Source organism: Mesoplodon mirus, assembly GCF_964341445.2.
Source record: "Mesoplodon mirus genome assembly, chromosome: 5".
Classification (NCBI taxonomy): Eukaryota; Metazoa; Chordata; class Mammalia; order Artiodactyla; family Ziphiidae; genus Mesoplodon; species Mesoplodon mirus.
The window spans coordinates 60,190,493-60,207,850 of NC_138980.1; the positions used below are offsets into that span (position 1 = coordinate 60,190,493).

Below are 17,358 nucleotides of genomic sequence, written 5' to 3' on the forward strand. Positions count from 1 at the left end.
AGTGAGGTGTTAAAATCCCCCACTATTGTTGTGTTACTGTCGATTTCCTCTTTTATAGCTGTTAGCATTTGCCTTATGTATTGAGGTGATCCTATGTTGGGTGCATACATATTTATAATTGTTATGTGTTCTTCTTGGATTGATCCCTTGATCATTATGTAGTGTCCTTCCTTGTCTCATTCTTTATTTTAAAGTCTATTTTATCTGATATGAGTATTGCTACTCCAGCTTTCTTTTTTTTTTTTTTGTGGTACGCGGGCCTCTCACTGTTGTGGCCTCTCCCGTCGCAGAGCACAGGCTCCAGACGCACAGGCTCAGCGGCCATGGCTCACCGGCCCAGCCGCCCCGTGGCATGTGGGATCCTCCCGGACTGGGGCACGAACCTGTGTCCCCTGCATTGGCAGGCGGACTCTCAACCACTGCGCCACCAGGGAAGCCCCCAGCTTTCTTTTGATTTCTATTTGCATGGAATATCTTTTTCCATCCCCTCACTTTCAGTCTGTATGTGTCCCTAGGTCTGAAGTGGGTCTCTTGCAGACAGCATATATATGTGTCTTGCTTTTGTATCCATTTGGCAAGCCTGTGTCTTTTGATTGGAGCATTTAATCCATTCACATTTAAGGTAATTATCAATATGTATGTTCCTATTGCCATTTTCTTAATCGTTTTGGGTTTGTTTTTGTAGGTCCTTTTCTTCTCTTGTGTTTCCCACTTAGAGAAGTTCCTTTAGCATTTGTTGTAGAGCTGGTTTGGTGGTGCTGAATTCTCTTAGCTTTTGCTTGTCTGTAAAACTTTTGATTTCTCTGTCAAATCTGAATGAGATCCTTGACGGTTAGAGTAATCTTGGTTGTAGGTTTTCCTCTTTCATCACTTTAAATATATTGTGCTTCTGGCTTGTAGAGTTTCTGCTGAGATATCAGCTGTTAACCTTATGGGAGTTCCCTTGTATGTTACCTTGTATTTGTTGTTTTCCCCTTGTTGCATTTCATAATTTTTCTTTGTCTTTAATTTTTGTCAATTTGATTACTATGTGGCACGGCATGTTTCTCCTTGGGTTTATCCTGCCTGGGACTCTCTGTGCTTCCTGGACTTGGGTGGCTCTTTCCTTTCCCATGTTAGGGAAGTTTTTGAACATAATGTCTTCAAATATTTTCTCAGGACCTTTCTCCCTCTCTCTTCTCCTTCTGGGACCCCTATAACGTGAATGTTTGTGTATTTAATGTTGTCCCAGAGGTCTCTCAGGCTGTCTTCATTTCTTTTCATTCTTTTTTCTTTCTTCTGTTCCATGGCAGTGAATTCCACCATTCTGTCTTCCAGGTAACTTATCCATTCTTCTGCCTCAGTTATTCTGCTATTGATTCCTTCTAGTGCATTTTTCATTTCAGTTACTCTATTGTTCATCTCTGTTTGCTTGTTCTTTAATTCTTCTAGATCTTTGTTAAACATTCCTTGCATCTTCTCGATCTTTGCCTCCATCCTTTTTCCGAGGTCCTAGATCATCTTCACTATCATTATTCTGAATTCTATTTCTGGAAGGTTGCCTATCTCCACTTCATTTAGTTGTTTTTCTGGGGTTTTATCTTGTTCCTTTATCTGGTCCATAGTCCTCTGCCTTTTTGTTTTGTCTGTCTTTCTGTGAATGTGGTTTTTGTTCCACAGGCTGCAGGATTGTAGTTCTTCTTCGTCACTTCCATCTTAACCCATGCATTTAACCATTTTCCCTGGGTGATGGTGACAGCCCCACTGATTCTGTAGCTTGCTGGGTGGACTTCTGTGCTCACCACCTCAGAGGTCCCTCTTTGTATATGTGGGCCTTTGTGGTCCCCCTGCTCTGAGCTGAGAAGCCCTAGATGGACCATTTTGTGTGTGTACGTTTCAACAGGCCACGGGGAAGATGGATGAAAACCAGTTTGTGGCCGTGACAAGCACAAATGCTGCCAAGATCTTCAACCTGTATCCCCGCAAGGGAAGAATATCTGTGGGCTCTGACAGCGACCTGGTGATCTGGGATCCAGATGCTGTCAAGATCGTCTCTGCCAAGAACCACCAGTCGGTAAGACCTGAGCAGGTGGGAGCGGAGCAGAGTGGGGAATGTGGGCCGGGAACGTGGTTGTGAGAGACGTGTGTTTGTGGTGAACCAGGATAGTCAGGCAGGGATGTGTTGCAATAGCATATCATCCCCAATTCCCAGGGACTTAAAACCTCAACAGTTTCTTGGTCACTCCTGCTTTCCAAAATGGGTCGGCAGAGGAGAGGGGCTCTGCCCATCACAGTCACTCAGGGTTGGGGGCTGGTAGAGGAACCAACTCTACACATGCTATGATTGCTGAGGTCGGGGACCAGGACATGGCTCTGAAAGCTTTTCCGAGATATCACTTCCTCTCACCCTGCACTGGCCAGAGCCAGGCCGGAGGCCATACTTTACTCCAGGAGATCAGGAAGTACAAGGATCCCTTGTGCCTAGAAGGAGAAAGAATGGGGAAAAAATTGGTGAACAGCTCTGATGACTTCCTCATGAGGAGTTCCATGTGAAAGATGATAGTTAAAGCCCAGTACCTAACAGAAAGTGTTTTAAAAATACAGTGCTTGTTAGTAAAAAGAGTATTTTTCAAGCACTTATGTTTCAGGCACTGTGCTTTTAATTTGTTGAATCTTTGTAACAGTCTTCTTCAGGTAGGCACTATTATTAAGGAAGTGGAGAGGCAGAGATGAAATAATTTATGCAGCAAGTAAATGGTGAAGCTAGGATTCAAACCCAGATAACTTGACTCCAAACTGATATCCTTAACCACTTTTCAGTAATGCCTTGCACTTACTGAATAAATGAAGGAGGTAGGGAAGAAGCCCATTTTGGGTGGTAGTGGCCTTTGCTTCAACATTGTGTCATATTACATTGTTTAATTTCAAGCTAGTGGGGATTTAAGGGTCATGTAATCCATCTACCCAGTACAAGAGGGCAAATACACCGTCTCTGGTAGTTATCCACCTTCTCTTCGAACACTGCCAGTGACAAAAATTTTCTTCCACATGAGGACCTTACTTAAGATTGGATGCTTCTCTTTGCTAGGAAGCCCACTCTTAGCCAGCATCTGTCTCCCGAGGCCTCCACCCACTAAAAGCTTGCAGATGCTTTGTAAGCTGTTCCTGGCTTACCTGGTGCATCAGTTCCTAGTGATGCTGAAGGCAGGATCCCAAGCACAGGAGAACCACGTTCCTCTTTCTGTCCTTACTGCACCCATAACCAAGGCTTTGTCCCTCGCCCCTGTCTCTAGGCTGCAGAGTACAACATCTTTGAAGGGATGGAGCTGCGCGGGGCTCCTCTGGTGGTCATCTGCCAGGGCAAGATCATGCTGGAAGATGGCAACCTGCACGTGACCCAGGGGGCTGGCCGCTTCATTCCCTGCAGCCCCTTCTCGGACTATGTCTACAAGCGCATTAAAGCCCGGAGGAAGGTGAGAAGCAGGCAAAGCCCAGAGGTGGGGGTTGATGAGCTCTGTGTCCCATTCAGCACAGGGACAGGAACCATGAGATGGGGAGGGGTCTGTGTGCTCTAGATCCTCCCAAAGAAATTCACAGCAATGATCTCTTCCCGAAGACCATTGCACAGATTTAATGGACTATAGAAGGGGGTTTCAAAAACTTTCTTGGCTAAAGAAAGCTTTTTTGCAAACGATTTCCCCCCATTTTTAGAGTGCTTTTCCTTAAAGTAATTAAACATTTTAATAATTCAAAATAAAGTCTGTATCCATTTTTTGTTAATAATTTACTCTTCAAGGCTTACAAAGAGAACCAGCAGTCCACACCCACCCCTCCTTGTCCCATCCCACATCTGTCTGATGCTGCTCCATTGGGGCAAATGTTTATAACTCTTTTAGCAAGTATATAAAATCTTATTTATGTCCCTGATTTCACAGATAAATAGGTAGATGCATACGCAGCCATATGGGTACATGTTTGTGTGCATGTCTGCCTACCTCCCTACACGTTACAGACAGAGAGCTCTAGCTGATGCAGGTGTGAGGCCCAGAACTCTGTCTTTCCAGCTCCTTCTCCTATCCCCACACTCATCTCCAGGTCGCCTTCCTGTAGGGAAACCTTAGGGCTCCTCAAAACAGGGTTTGACCAGCTCTGGGATTGTGGGATTTGAGCCGTGGTACTGACCTCGTCTGTTAGGATAAAGTCATCTTTGCACATGGGATGGGGGAGATGGTGGGGAGAGGAGGAGGAAGGGGGCTCCCTTTGTAAGTCACTGGGGGCCAGGCCAGAGGAAACAGAACCATGCCACCTCTGTGCCTGGACCCACCACAGGGGTTTCCAACTTCCTTGCAGAGTACGTTGCCTGGGAAACAGGCTCCGAAGGGGAGATTTTCACGCAGGAGGTTTGCTGGGTGTTGCTTTCAGGATCACCCCTTGTGGCAAAATTAAGGAAGCAGAATAGGGCAGAGGGAGAAGTCAGGCTGGGACGCAGCTGTAACCAAGGCCTCAGCTGGACCTCAGGTGGGCTGGTCCTTGAAAGGGGTCTGGGCCTTATATTCACTCCCTCCACACCAGCACCCCCCGGCCCCCGCAACCTACAAACCAGTATGGGATGTGGGCTGCCCCGGAGCAGAGGGTGGGGCTTTGGGCCTAGCAGTTCTCTTCATCTGAGGGCAGTTCTTGGGTGGGACTCCAGCGAGCCCCTCCTGTTGCCAACACCGCACCAGCAGGGAGAATGAGTCTTCAGTCGTGGTGACACTGGGGTGGGGGCTTGGGGACAGGAAATGGGTGCCCACTGCAGTACCTCTTAGAGAGAGAATTACAGAAACTCAATATGTGAGTGTCCCGCCCGACTCCCAGACCCTAGTAAGTGGTCGTCGAGCCTCTGGGTGGATGTTTGCAACACAGGGGGCCTCCCCATCTCATGAGACAGCTGCCCACCCCTGCCTGTGAGAACCAACTTCTTTGTTTTGTCTGTTTTTGTTTTCAAATTTAATGTTTTATTGGAAGGGGAACAGATAATCCAATCAGTTATAAAATCAAAGATAGAGGATTCTAGAATTATGATGGAGACATAAACATAAATTGAAATAAATTATTCAGAATTCTGAGAAGCCTTTTTTGTGCAAATAGCCCCAGCATGATCTTCGTTGTCCAATTACTGAGCTCATATTTGGGAAGTTCCTTGTAGTTTCAGATGTAGGGTTACCGAGGCAGTTGTTGAGTAGAAGCCAGAGAGAATCCATATCCTCCAGAGCCCAATGGGTGGAAGCAGCCATATCCGTGGCCTCCATAGGAGAACGAACTTCGTCCTTCTGGGCTCAAGTCTACCTCCCTGCAGCCGACCAAGCTCAGTTCTGCTCCAGTCACCTGCACAGAATGAGTTAAACCCATCTGAGCACCTGTGTGTCCCCAAAGTCATCTGTCCTTCGGTCTAAATATCCCTGCAGCCTTCCGCTATTCATTCATGACAGTGCTCTAAATCCCTTCACCATTCTTCTCTCTTTATGAGTGGTATTTTAAAGGTAGCTAGTATGGAGTAAAATTCCACACTCCAGTTTTGGCTAATAGAGAAGAGAATGAAACTCAAACGTCCTAGGTGTCAGCTTTGTATTTCCATGAACGTGACTTAGCCTCTGGACCCCAAGAGATGTTAATGAAATACAGTTATTGGTCAAGGTTTGGGGGGAGTACAGATACAGTCATCATCTCACCTGAATCATTAACATTTGCAAATTTGGTGAGCTTTGCCTCTGCGCCTGAGTCACTGACAGAGGCGAGGGAAGCCTCTGTGGCTGGCTTCCTTGGAGTCTTACAACGAGCTGTCCTGTGATGTCAGCTGTCGGCGTGTCGTCATTGCCTCACTTCTGGGCAATGATAAGAAACAGGCAGAGGTTGTGCGCCGGCCATTCTGCTGCCTTGGGTGGTCTTTCAGTGTTTGCATAATAGACTGTGAGCACCTTTGCGGGAGGCGCCCCGTTTCGTGTGACCGTGAGCTCTGGTTCCACCACCACGCCTGGCCTCTGCTGATGTTGCTGGCGGGTTCCACGGTCCCAGGGCAAGAGCTGTGGGACCACAGCCAGAGGCCAGGGGGTCAGACCCACTGAATGAGGACAGTCATTCCAAGGCTGCCGCTTTTGATCTGTGCTGAGGAGCGTGAGGATGGAGCTCCCATGCGGTCCTTGCCAGCACTTAGGACCTTATCTCAAACTGCCCTTCCCACCCACTCTGCTCCGGCCGCATGGGTGGTTCTTCTGTTTGATGACATTCCCACTGTCAGTTTCCTCTGCTGAGAACACTGCCATCCACACCTCCCCCAGCCTCCTCCCTCCCTCCCTCCATCCTGGCCCCACCCACAAGCTCCTTTGGTCCTTAAGATAGAAGCACATCTATTTAGAGAGGCCTTCACCTGCCACCTCCATGGTCACTCTATCACAATACCCCACATTATTTATTTTATACTGCTTCTCCTTTCCTTAAAATAACCTTTTAATTTTTTTTCCAGTTTTATCGAGATATAATTGACTTGTGCAACACAAACATAAGTTTGAGGTGTACAGCATAATGGTTTGACTTGCACACACCATGGAATGTGGACACCATCATCTCATAGAGACACAAAATTAAAGAAATAGAAAAAAGATTTTTTTCCTTGTGATGAAAACTCTTAGGATTTGATTTCTAGCGTACAGCAGTGTTAACTATCTTTATCATGTTGTACATTGCATCCCTAGTGAAAATAACATGATGATTACTTTCTGGCTCTCACTACATGCACTTAATTCACTGCCACCTCTGTGCTGCCCGCTTAACTGTTGAACGAATAAACTTTGCTGCCCGCTTTCTCTGCTGCAGATGGCGGACCTGCACGCAGTGCCCAGGGGCATGTATGACGGGCCAGTGTTCGACCTGACCACCACACCCAAGGGGGGCACCCCCGCCGGCTCCACCCGGGGCTCTCCCACGCGACCCAACCCGCCTGTGAGGAACCTCCATCAGTCCGGATTTAGCCTGTCAGGTGAGTCGGAGAAGCTGATGGTGAAGGTAGTGAAACGGGGAGGACAGAAGTGGGAGGGGAAGCTCAGCGCTGCGAGGTTAGCGGTGATGCCAGGACCTCACCCAGATTGCCTTCTAGGGAGACGGTCACTGGGCCGCAAGCTGGGAGGTTTGCTGAATCAAAGAGAAGTCCTGGTGGGAAAGGAAGCCAGGGCTCAGCCAGGTTAAAGATCAGGTTTAAGTGATGGCCAGTTCTGCTTAGAGATCACACCTGTGGGGCCGGGGGCGGGGCGGGGCCAGGATGGTTTCCTTATGAATTGAGCGTGATTTTCTGCGTTAGAGAGCCCTGCAGTATGCTTTGTTTTCCTTTTGTTTGCCCAGATAGCTCAGATTATTTTTATGCTCAAATTGCAGTAGCTTCTTCTAATCTAGGATTTTAATTCTACTCTCCCCTTCCTTGTCATGATAATAATGCTGGCAATTACTGAACATTTACCATGGCTTAGCTGTATCATGAATCTTTAAGAACTATGATATTCATAGAAAATATTCAATTGCTCAATAACCAGTAGTCTTAAAATGGGGAAAAATAAGTGTAGATTTGCATCACTGTGTTGAAAATTGTAAAATGAGGGAAATGAGATGACAAAAAAGGAAAGAGACGTGTAAAGGGACAGTATCTGTGGGGAAGAAAGAGGAGGAAGAAGTGGGAGAAACAGGAAGATACGGAGGAAAAGACATGACGGGGCCATTGGGGAGGAAGACAAAGGAAAAGTGCTAAAAGTTAAGGTGACGTTGTCAGGGATCACATATGCTAGTTGCCAGAAAATTTTCAGTGTTTTTGCCATTTTTCATTGCTCCCTGGCCACCGTCACCAGTAAATATTTTTTGGCTCCTTTCTGAAAGGACGAATGCATATCATATCAGTGTTTCCTTTTATCTGTGGCCCCAGGCCAGACTATCACCACTGCAAGCTGTGAGACACTGGGCAGGTTGCCTAGCCTCTCACAGCCTCAGTCACCTCCTCTGTAAAATGACGTAATAACAGTACCTGCCTCAAGGGGAGCGGTGAGGACTGGATGAAATGATCTGACGAGTATTTCAAACGTTGCTTGTCAAAACGAATGTGAGCGGCTATTTTTCATATCATTCCCGTTGTTCTTTTTATTATCATTGTTACGATGCCGAGGGTCCGATGAAATCCAGTAAGACCCTGGCTTTTCCTGGCAAAGGCTTGTTTTCAGGATGGTGGGTAGGAAAAGCCTGGAATAGCTGTGACAGACTGGAATGGAAGTTTCTTGGGAGATGAGGAAGGCATTTAATATCTTACACTCTTCAAATTAATCCATTTTCTCTCTTGTCCACACCCCCCCCCGCCCCCGTCTCTCTCCCTTTTTAATCCCTGGGAATTTATTGCCACCTGCAGGCACCCAAGTGGATGAGGGGGTCCGCTCGGCCAGCAAGCGCATCGTGGCGCCCCCTGGAGGCCGTTCTAACATCACATCCCTGAGTTAAGCGACCCCTCCCCCAAAGAGGGGCAGAAGCAAGAAGCGATTCTTTTGAAGCCAAAATGGTGCACCAATATTTAAGAAGGAAAGTGAATCCAAACAGTTCGATCTAAAGAATCAATAAGCCTCAAGCCTTATGTTTCTCCAATGTTAACGCTCGCTTGCCTAGCTTTACGATTATTGCTTTGTTTTCTGTTTATGCATAGCCTTGATTTGTTGGACGCCCCTACCCCCCATTTACATGCATGCAATCAGGCCACTAAGGTAAAAGCATCCGCTATATAGTGTTGAGAGCGTGTGTAGTGCTGCATCTTACGACAAGGGGACAGACAAAGCTGGGACGTCAGGAAAATGAACAAAAGGGACGCCAGTTATTTGGGGTGAGTGGGTGGTGGGAGCCCAGAGCAAGGCAGAGGGCTCAGAGGGACTGGGGTAGGGTGTGTACGGGGGAGGCGGGTGGGTGAGCATAAGGGGTCTTGTGTATTGTGTTGATGAAGTAACATTGATTTCCACGGAAGATGGCCACTCGGGCAGCTGTCACGCCATCACGGTCCCCTGGGGTCTGCGGAGAAGGCAGGCAGTCTTCGGGTTCTGGACTTTGTCACATCCCCTCCTAGTAGATTTTATCCCTTGGAACATTAAAACACCAAAACACCAAAACCCAACCATTGCTTCCACCTGCTTGGTCGTGCCAGTGTTTGGTCGGGCCTTTTTCTCACTGTTGCTTTCAAATTCTTCTCTTTCCTGGGCTGGGAAGGAAGAGGGGAGAGAGGAAAGGACCTTTCTCTTGCTCTTGCCCTCCCTGCCTCTTTGGTGCTCTTAAAAGGCAGCAGCTGGGAGCACAGCACAGGCCCTGCGGGGAGGGCAGCCACGCTTAAATAGCGCCTCCCTCTAAACACGTGTTGGAGCTCACCTCTCGCGGCTCTTTGCAAACCGAGGCAAGCAGCGGGCTTCTCGAGTTAGGACTGGAGCTGAGATGGGCTTCTCTTGCCAAGGGTGAGTGATTTTCTTGATCTCCTAAGATCCAGGCACATCCATGATTGAATATGATTTTTTTGTCATTATTGTTAAAATTTTGTTTGCTTAGATGTTCCCTAGCTTTTATTACTGATAGGGAGTCTCAGCTCCTATGGGAGGCCAGCAGGGATGTGGGAAGGCCAGTCTGGAACAGAAGGCGCACGCTCTGTGGCCGTGGTTCTCTTTGTCAATTCTGAACCATCTCTTTCCCCTTCCGTTAGCATATCCCTTAGGGGAACTTTTTGTTTTAGTACCAGAATCTCCCAGTGAGTGGAAGTGACATGACACGTAAAGGAAATTAGCATAAAGCATTAGCATCCACCTTGTCTGTCAGACATGAATGTCCAATTCCCTATCATGCCACTTCTGAAAATTCAGTTTTGGAGCAAGTTCTGTGAGCCCAATGAGAATCTGTAGAACCAAGAGGCCCATATACAGGAAAAATAGATTCAACCCGGGATCAGACTTCGGTGCTCAGGGGATCCAGCTGATAGATCCCGCAACTCTGTGTACTAAGTACTTTCAAGAAAAGAGCCGGCCTCGAGCACCTTTCAGGTGCATAGGAGAAGCCATTATCTCTGCAAGTTTTAATAAGACCAGAGAAAAGGGGACACGTGGCTAAAAAGGAATCTGGAAATAGCCAAGGAAGAGGATTTCCCTAGCAAGCTACTTTCTGTTCTAATCGTGAAAAAGATGATTTCCCTTCATAAAAGGAGTCTTGCTGTTTTTAAGGCTTTTTCATGGTGCCTTTATTTTAAAGGAAACGTAAGCGAAGGGGAGGACGTAGCTCTTGATTTATAACTCAAAGATTTGTGGGCCTGTGGTACAACAGAACTCAGAATGATAGTTTTGCAAGCAGAGGAGCTAGTCAGATCTGAAGCATCTGTATATATGCCTCATTGGCTGGGCTGGGCTTTAGGATACGTTGCAGTACCAGCTATAACCACCAGATGGAGGAAAAGACACGTATATGACTCTAGTCCGAGCATCCACTTGTGTGCCCTCTGCTGCTCTTACCCGGCCTGAGTCCAACTTATCCTCCCCATGACCTCTCTGTGCTTTGAAAAATAAATCTTTCATGGCCAAGTTGGCTGCACTTGGGACTTCTGAATGAAACACTCAAGCAGAACTTTATATTCTACACAAGTTTCCTATGCTGTAGGAACAACCCCTATATGCCTTCACGATGGGCAACAGTATCTGAGGAAGTCTCCCTGTTTTCACGTACTATTAGTAACTTTCCAAGCATAGAAAGTTCTGAGAACTCCAAGAAAACTCCCACCATATTCTTGACTTTAATTTCTGATGCTTTGTTACTTAAGTTAAAATTTATATTCAAATGTGCCCTGTTCTATGAGACCCGTTAAAGAGCCCTGTCCTAAGGGTTTAGGAAGAGAACATGGCGGTGAGTCACAGCCCTCTCAGAATTCCCTGGCATCTCATCCACGTGTGGGAGGCCATGCCGGGTCTTCCGTCTCCCCTAAGCTTTCTTTTGCTGTCTCATCTCTTGGCCTGGCCCCTCTCTAAGTGGGGGATGGCAGTCACCTGGGCTTCTCTCTGGGACGGCCACCATCTTGGGTAGTTGAGAAGGTATTAGTAGAACTGTTAAATCAGCTGCCCCACTAGAGATATTTCCTCTAAGTTTTCTAAAGATGGCAGTGTTGTAGTTATCCCGAGAATGGGTTTCTTCAAAGTCCAGTCATCCTGTGGCCTTTTTCTTCATGACAACACGCAGAGAGTCATGCTCTTCTCCACAGGCCTCAATCCCAAGCCTGCACTTGGGCTCCCCCTGAGAAATCTTCCCAGCAGCTTCCTGCCACAGCTTCTCAGGCCTTCTCCCCTGGAAAACTCCAGCTCGAGTCCCAGTGTACACATGGGCTGTCCTGAGCAGCCAGCATCCCTTTTAAGTTCCCTCTTTGGAAATGGTGTGTGGGTGTTCAGTTGTGTCTGGTGACTATGGACAGACAGTAAATCTCCCTGTGATCTGTGGTAGCTGTGAGGCAGCTCTGGAACGCGAAGAGCTGTTTGCTTTGAACCGTGAAGAAAACTGTGTTTTGAGTTTAGCTGAGATTAAGAAAAAAAAAGTTCATCAAGTGACTGTTAATGTAAACCTGGTTATTAAAATAACTATAAAATCACAGCTGTTGTTGTGTAGCCTTCTTCTGTGTGTCATGCCGGTCGACCTAAAGTGTGACAACTGCACCATAGAACTGACAGGGTTCGTAAGAGGGCACATCTGATGTAAACCCTGAGAAAATTTGGGAGTTTTCTCTCTTTTCAGTTGAGCTTGAGGTTTTGTTTTGGCCACAGAGTAGATGACCATTATTAAAACTTTGGGGAATAACTAATTTTTTTTAATGTTCATCAAATTTAGCATTAATGTACAAGGCCATTTGGGATAAATCTAGTTGAGTACAGAACAGTTCCTGAAAAGTTTTGTTTGTTTTGGGTTTTTTGTTTGTTTGTTTAGGTCATCCCCTTAAAGCATTTTCTGCTTCTTTCTAAAAGCCTGGACTTTGAGAAAATTCAAACAAAGCATGTTTCAAAGTATATCCTTTAGCAGACTGTTCCCAAGGTGTCTAATGAGTGTGGGGAAAGGATTGTTTACTATAATAATCTGAGAGATTTAAAGTACATATCATCAAGTTAAAGGCTCTGAGAAATTTTATGTCTTTCAAAATTTGTCCACCTTCTATATCATCTTTTACGCTCTGCCAAACCTGTTATACTAAACCCTTTTGGGGAAACACTCCTGGATCCAATTAGAATTTATGCAGGGCATTTTTCATTGCAAATGTTAGACGTGTATAGGCAAAGAAAACTTTTTGGAAAGGGTTTTTTAAAGTCTGGTGTAACTAAAAACTTCAGGGATAGATTTGGGTAGATTGAAGCATAGCTGGATCGAGAATATTGTTTCTCTTCATCTCTTAGCCCTGCTTGCCTTTAGTAAGTGCTTCATTCTTAGGAAAGCTCTTTCCGTGTGGGAGCAAAACTGACCATCAGCGCCTCCAAGTTTGCATTTTTTACCTGCTTAAGAGATTTCAGGGGGAGAGAGGTTCTCTCCATAGTGCCAGCCAAGGAGACTGATTCTGATTGGCCCGTCTTGGTCACGTGTTCACCATTGACCTCGGCACTGTGGCCTGGCGACTGGGACTGATTGGCCACACCTGGTAACACACCCGGCCGCTGAGCCACCTGAACCACGTGGACTCTGCGTAACTCGAAGAAAATCAATCTGTGATCCCAGAAGAGGAGGGCATGGATGCTAGGCAGATAAACACAGCAGGTGGCCACGGCAGCATTCTCAAGCGTTCAGGGCACGACTGTTTTCTCGGCACAGTATCTGTGTGTAGGCTGGGGTAGGTGCGGGAGAGGATCAGGAGATGGTAATTCCTGCTGAATTGCTTTTATGTGTGATGAACGCCCAGGTGAAACCACGTCAGAAGCTACTCTGAGTGTATAAGGAATTATTTCAGTTTGACGTTCAAGGTTTGATGATTAAGAAGCTTTTGCCCATAGTCGCATTTTGTGGCTTGAACTCAGGACTGGTGAAACACCTCTCCCTGCTCATGACCATGGCAGCAGCTGAGCTCTGCTTAGGATAAGCTTGGGTGTAAAGGGCAGGGTCAGTGCTTAAAATGATCTCAGCCTGCAGGGCTCTAAAAGGGATGAAGCAGTTTTGTTTTTTTAAGTTAGTGCAATTCACACATTGACTTTCACACCTCTGCGGACTGAGTCACATCCACCAGGTGGGGAATGAGAACACTGAATAGGAATAACAAGGTCCCTCTGGTTTTGAAGAACTTTCTGGAATCAACTCCGTTACCATCAAGCTATCACAAGGAGAACACCAACCATGAGCAGGAAATGGGATGACAGGGCCAAAGCAGCCTGCAGGAATGAGGTTGCATCCTTAAGGCTGGCATTCCTCAGAATGGAAGGTCTAGATCCTGCCCTGTGATCGGTGGATGCTGAGAACAAGATAGCACACTTCACGTGACCTGGACAACAGAGTACTCTGCATGCAGGACTTCAGAGCCCACAAGACTTAACGAGAACCTATCCTGGGAACCAGTTAGCCTTTGGCTGCTAAGCTGTTGTGGGTCTGAGAGGTGATTGGAAGGCCCCTTGATTCTCCCCTGAGGCAGAAGTTGCTTCTGGCTGCAAGAGTTCAGAGCTGTCTGTTAACCTTCCTGTCCCGGGATATGGGCCTTGGACCATCCACCTGCTGCTTGGGTATGTGGAACAGGACAAAGATGTGGAGGGGTAAGAAGGCAGAGTGCTGGAAAAAAGAGGTGCAGGGACTCTCCATGGCCTTAAGGTCATAGTGAAAGGCAAAATCCAGAATTCTGGGCTGTGCTTCCTTAGGTGTGAATACTGGAGGAGTCAGGTTTTCAGTTTCTACATATGCGGAGCAGCTAGACTGTGCTGCATTTCATAGTTACAGTGCCAGAGGGTTAGAACACCATCTCTAACATTCCATAGTTCTAGAACATCATCTCTAACGTTCCATAGTTCTAGAACATCATCTCTAACACCAGCTTGTCTCTAGTAAAGTACATTCCTCACAGCAGGAAATAGAAATAAGACCAGGTGACTTTGACCCTACCCCTAGGGGAAACGATTACACACACACACACACACACACACACACACACACACACGGCTGACAAAAGAAGGAAGTGGCTTATGGTGTACAGAAGACATTTTAATACACACAGGCACACTGACAGTACATATGCTACAGCTCAACAGAAGCACAAATTTCCCATCCAAGGGCTACCTGTTCACAACAGCACAGTTTGTGAACTGTGTTTGGATTTTTAACATCAGTGTTAAATATCAGACACACTGAGATTGTAAGAAACAGTAATCACAGGCACAGTTTCTAGGAAACAGGAATTTGTGTCGACAGAATGCAGGGACAACTGGATACTGAAACAGTTCACTGCTTTTCATGCCTTTTCATTCAGCCCTTGAAGAATTAAAGCCTTAGCATTACTGTGTCAGCCAAAAGCAGCAACACTGGCCCCTGCTAGCTATATGACCCACTCGTTCTCCCTAGTTATTTATTCATCCGTCCAGTCTGGAAAAGCTATTATGATATGAAGTCTACTTTTTTCTGGTTAAAACTTTACTATCAGTAGTATTGTTGGGAAATTATGTGAGATAGTATATGTAATCTAGAGCACTTAGAATGGTATATGGTTCAACCAAAGACTATATATGTGTTTGCTTTCTTCATGGTATTTTATTGCGTATATGCAATATAATTAATTTAGCTAGTTTCCAAAAAAAAAAGAAAAAAAAACCCCAAAAAACCTTTACTATCAGAAGCAGCCTAACCACTAATTAATTAAGTGACCCTAATTAATGGAGCAATGCTCTGTGCGGCTTGACATTCATTCCTGCCCTAGCAATGCCCTCAGCCAAAAGCAGTGCTGCCTTTTAGGGTGTGAGCCATTAGCAAAGCCTCTCCTTCCATGGAGTCCGGGTCATGGCCAGGGTCACAGGGCTGCCCCACCCATCTACTAGCGGTCCCTGTGGATGCACTGGGGTGGGTGACCCTGCTACGGTGCCAGAAGGTTAGAACCAGGATGCTCCTGGTCTTCCAAACCTGCTCACTTTTCAGATGTTCCACATAGGTAAGGGAGGAAGCTGTGAGGAGCAAAAGATGCCAGAAACGCCGGACAAAAGGAATTGAGTCACCCTGTTTTCTAAAATGCTTAGCCCTGAGCCTTCATTGTCATAAACCTAGATGAGATATGTTCCACACTGTAGGGTAGTAACTTTTAGCCCAAGTTATGGAATAAAACCCAAGGATCTGATTTCAACAACTAGCAATCATGGTAAGGATTTAAGAATTCTTTTATTTTTTGGAAAACATTTTTGTCCTAACACTCAAATGTCCAGTGGTGGGAGGTGCTTAAAATCAGCCATTCTGTACTGATGCTTTTTCTTTTCTAACTTGAAATGTTACGTGGTGGGTCTGTAACCTATTTAGGACTGGAAATCCATCTTACCTCTCTAGTCAGTGCATCCATGGTTCTTGACAGCCCGTAAGGGTGCTGTAGTCATGGAATCAGGTCATTGGAAGTAAAAACTAGGGGTTCAACCTACAGAGGTTGTATTGGGTTCCTATCCCATTATAAACTGTATAGACGTGAAATGGCACAAATGATTTAACTCCCATCCCAATGGAGACCCTACCAATCCCATTGCACTTGGGTAAGTGTTGCCCAAAGTCTCTCCTTTGGGATGATATATATAAGGTCAGAGCGAGAGAAAGAATCAGGTAACTGGAGAGATGAGTTGACAGCACATCAAGGCTTGAATTGGAACAAATGAAAGAAATAGGTAAACATGCAAGTGGCCCTGACACTCCTGGTCACCAACCAGGAGCAGAATCTGGTCACCTCCTTATAGCTCTTGTCAACCCATTCCCCCTCCTTGGGAAATTGAGCCAGAGTTTATAGTGTTTGGAGAAAAACATAGCACAGACAAATAATGTAGGGGAAATGTAGAGAAAAGGAATCAAACAGAAAACAAGAGCTGGCTTTTAATTCTTAACAAAAATATGGTTACTCTTAAAGCAGAGAGACACTATTTCACAGCTTTTCTAGGCCAGAAATTTGGGGCCTATTAGCTCAGTGGGGAGAAAACCATCAATGCTGAATTAAAGTTCAGCACTGGCTTTCTGCCCATGTCTCGTTGCCCCAGTGTGACCTCCCTTTTGGAAAAGTCCTATGTAGCTTGCCGCAGTCTCTGTTACTTCTGCCCATTTCCACCTGTCTGGTCTCCCCCGTTGCCAGCTGACTGCCACCCTGCTGAGGCCCATAGTCTCCCTAAGTAAGGACAAGGTTTAGGTGATCTGAGTGGCCAACAGTTAAAGCAATCCCCCACCAACCCTGTTTATTCTTGACTCTACCCAGCAGCATCTGTGAGTTGCCAAAAATAGTTCTCCTGCAAAGATCTTCTGTGTATCAGGAAAGTAGAGTTACATCCCAACTTAGGTGAATTAAACTTTGTGTTTGGCAAATAAATAAATACAATATAAAGAAAAAGTGAAATATCAATACTATTTTAAATAGGAGATTCTGCCCGCCATTCTTGCAGTAAGCACAAGTAAGTATTGCTGTTCCCTTAGTCAGTCTTAGACCTCTCAGATGTGTGGGCATCCCATGGTTCTAAGCACGTGATTCTAGTTTATAAAGGCATGTATAGTGTGTTCAACACTTTAGTGCATCTTTTATTAGCCAAAAGTGAGACCAAAAAAGGTGATTCGTTTCATTAGTGAAGGGTCTCATGATATTGGGCTTCTCTAAGAAAAGATACTCACCATATGTTGTGTATATTAAAGGAATTTTTCAAGGGTAAATTTTACTATCTTCCAAATTCACCTCACATTCTAACAGACTGTAACTCCCATATAAGATACAACTTCAGGTAGTACAAGGTGGAGGTGCTTTCAATGTGACAATGTTCTTTTCTGATGCTCTCCGGACACAGGTCTCTGGTAGTCTTTAAGAGGACAATTAGCTCTCAAGGAACATGCTTCTTAGAAGAAGGCCAGTGGTGTGCTAATATTTCACAACGGACTTCCCGGGGCCGGGTGGGCGGTGGGGGCTGGAAAGGGTGGAAAGCCCTGATTTGTAGCATCTGCCAATTTCCATGATGTAAATACTTCCACCATCACCAGTTTCGACTCTCAACTTCACATCACTGTACGGGGTGCTGGGACAGATGCGCATAGTGGCTCTTACAATTGATACAAGCTGGTACGGTGTTCTGACTTCAGCACACCACTGGAGGGCCCTCATCAATCTGTGTTACTTATAATCTGGTCCCACTCATTTCTTCC

The 17,358-nt window shown here is 45.9% G+C and overlaps 1 protein-coding gene across 2 annotated transcripts in view; it reads left to right on the forward strand.

The window, feature by feature from the left end:
• DPYSL3 (dihydropyrimidinase like 3) overlaps positions 1-11,637 on the forward strand; it is a 115,902-nt gene extending 104,265 nt beyond the window's left edge. For both annotated transcript variants that reach the window (XM_082623989.1, XM_082623990.1), the window contains exons 11-14: positions 1,883-2,053; positions 3,273-3,452; positions 6,832-6,994; positions 8,399-11,637. In XM_082623989.1, coding sequence (XP_082480115.1) covers positions 1,883-2,053; positions 3,273-3,452; positions 6,832-6,994; positions 8,399-8,487 — 603 coding nt within the window. In that variant the 3' untranslated portion in view covers positions 8,488-11,637. The remainder of the gene's footprint in view (positions 1-1,882; positions 2,054-3,272; positions 3,453-6,831; positions 6,995-8,398) is intronic.
• The last annotated feature ends 5,721 nt before the right edge of the window (positions 11,638-17,358 follow it).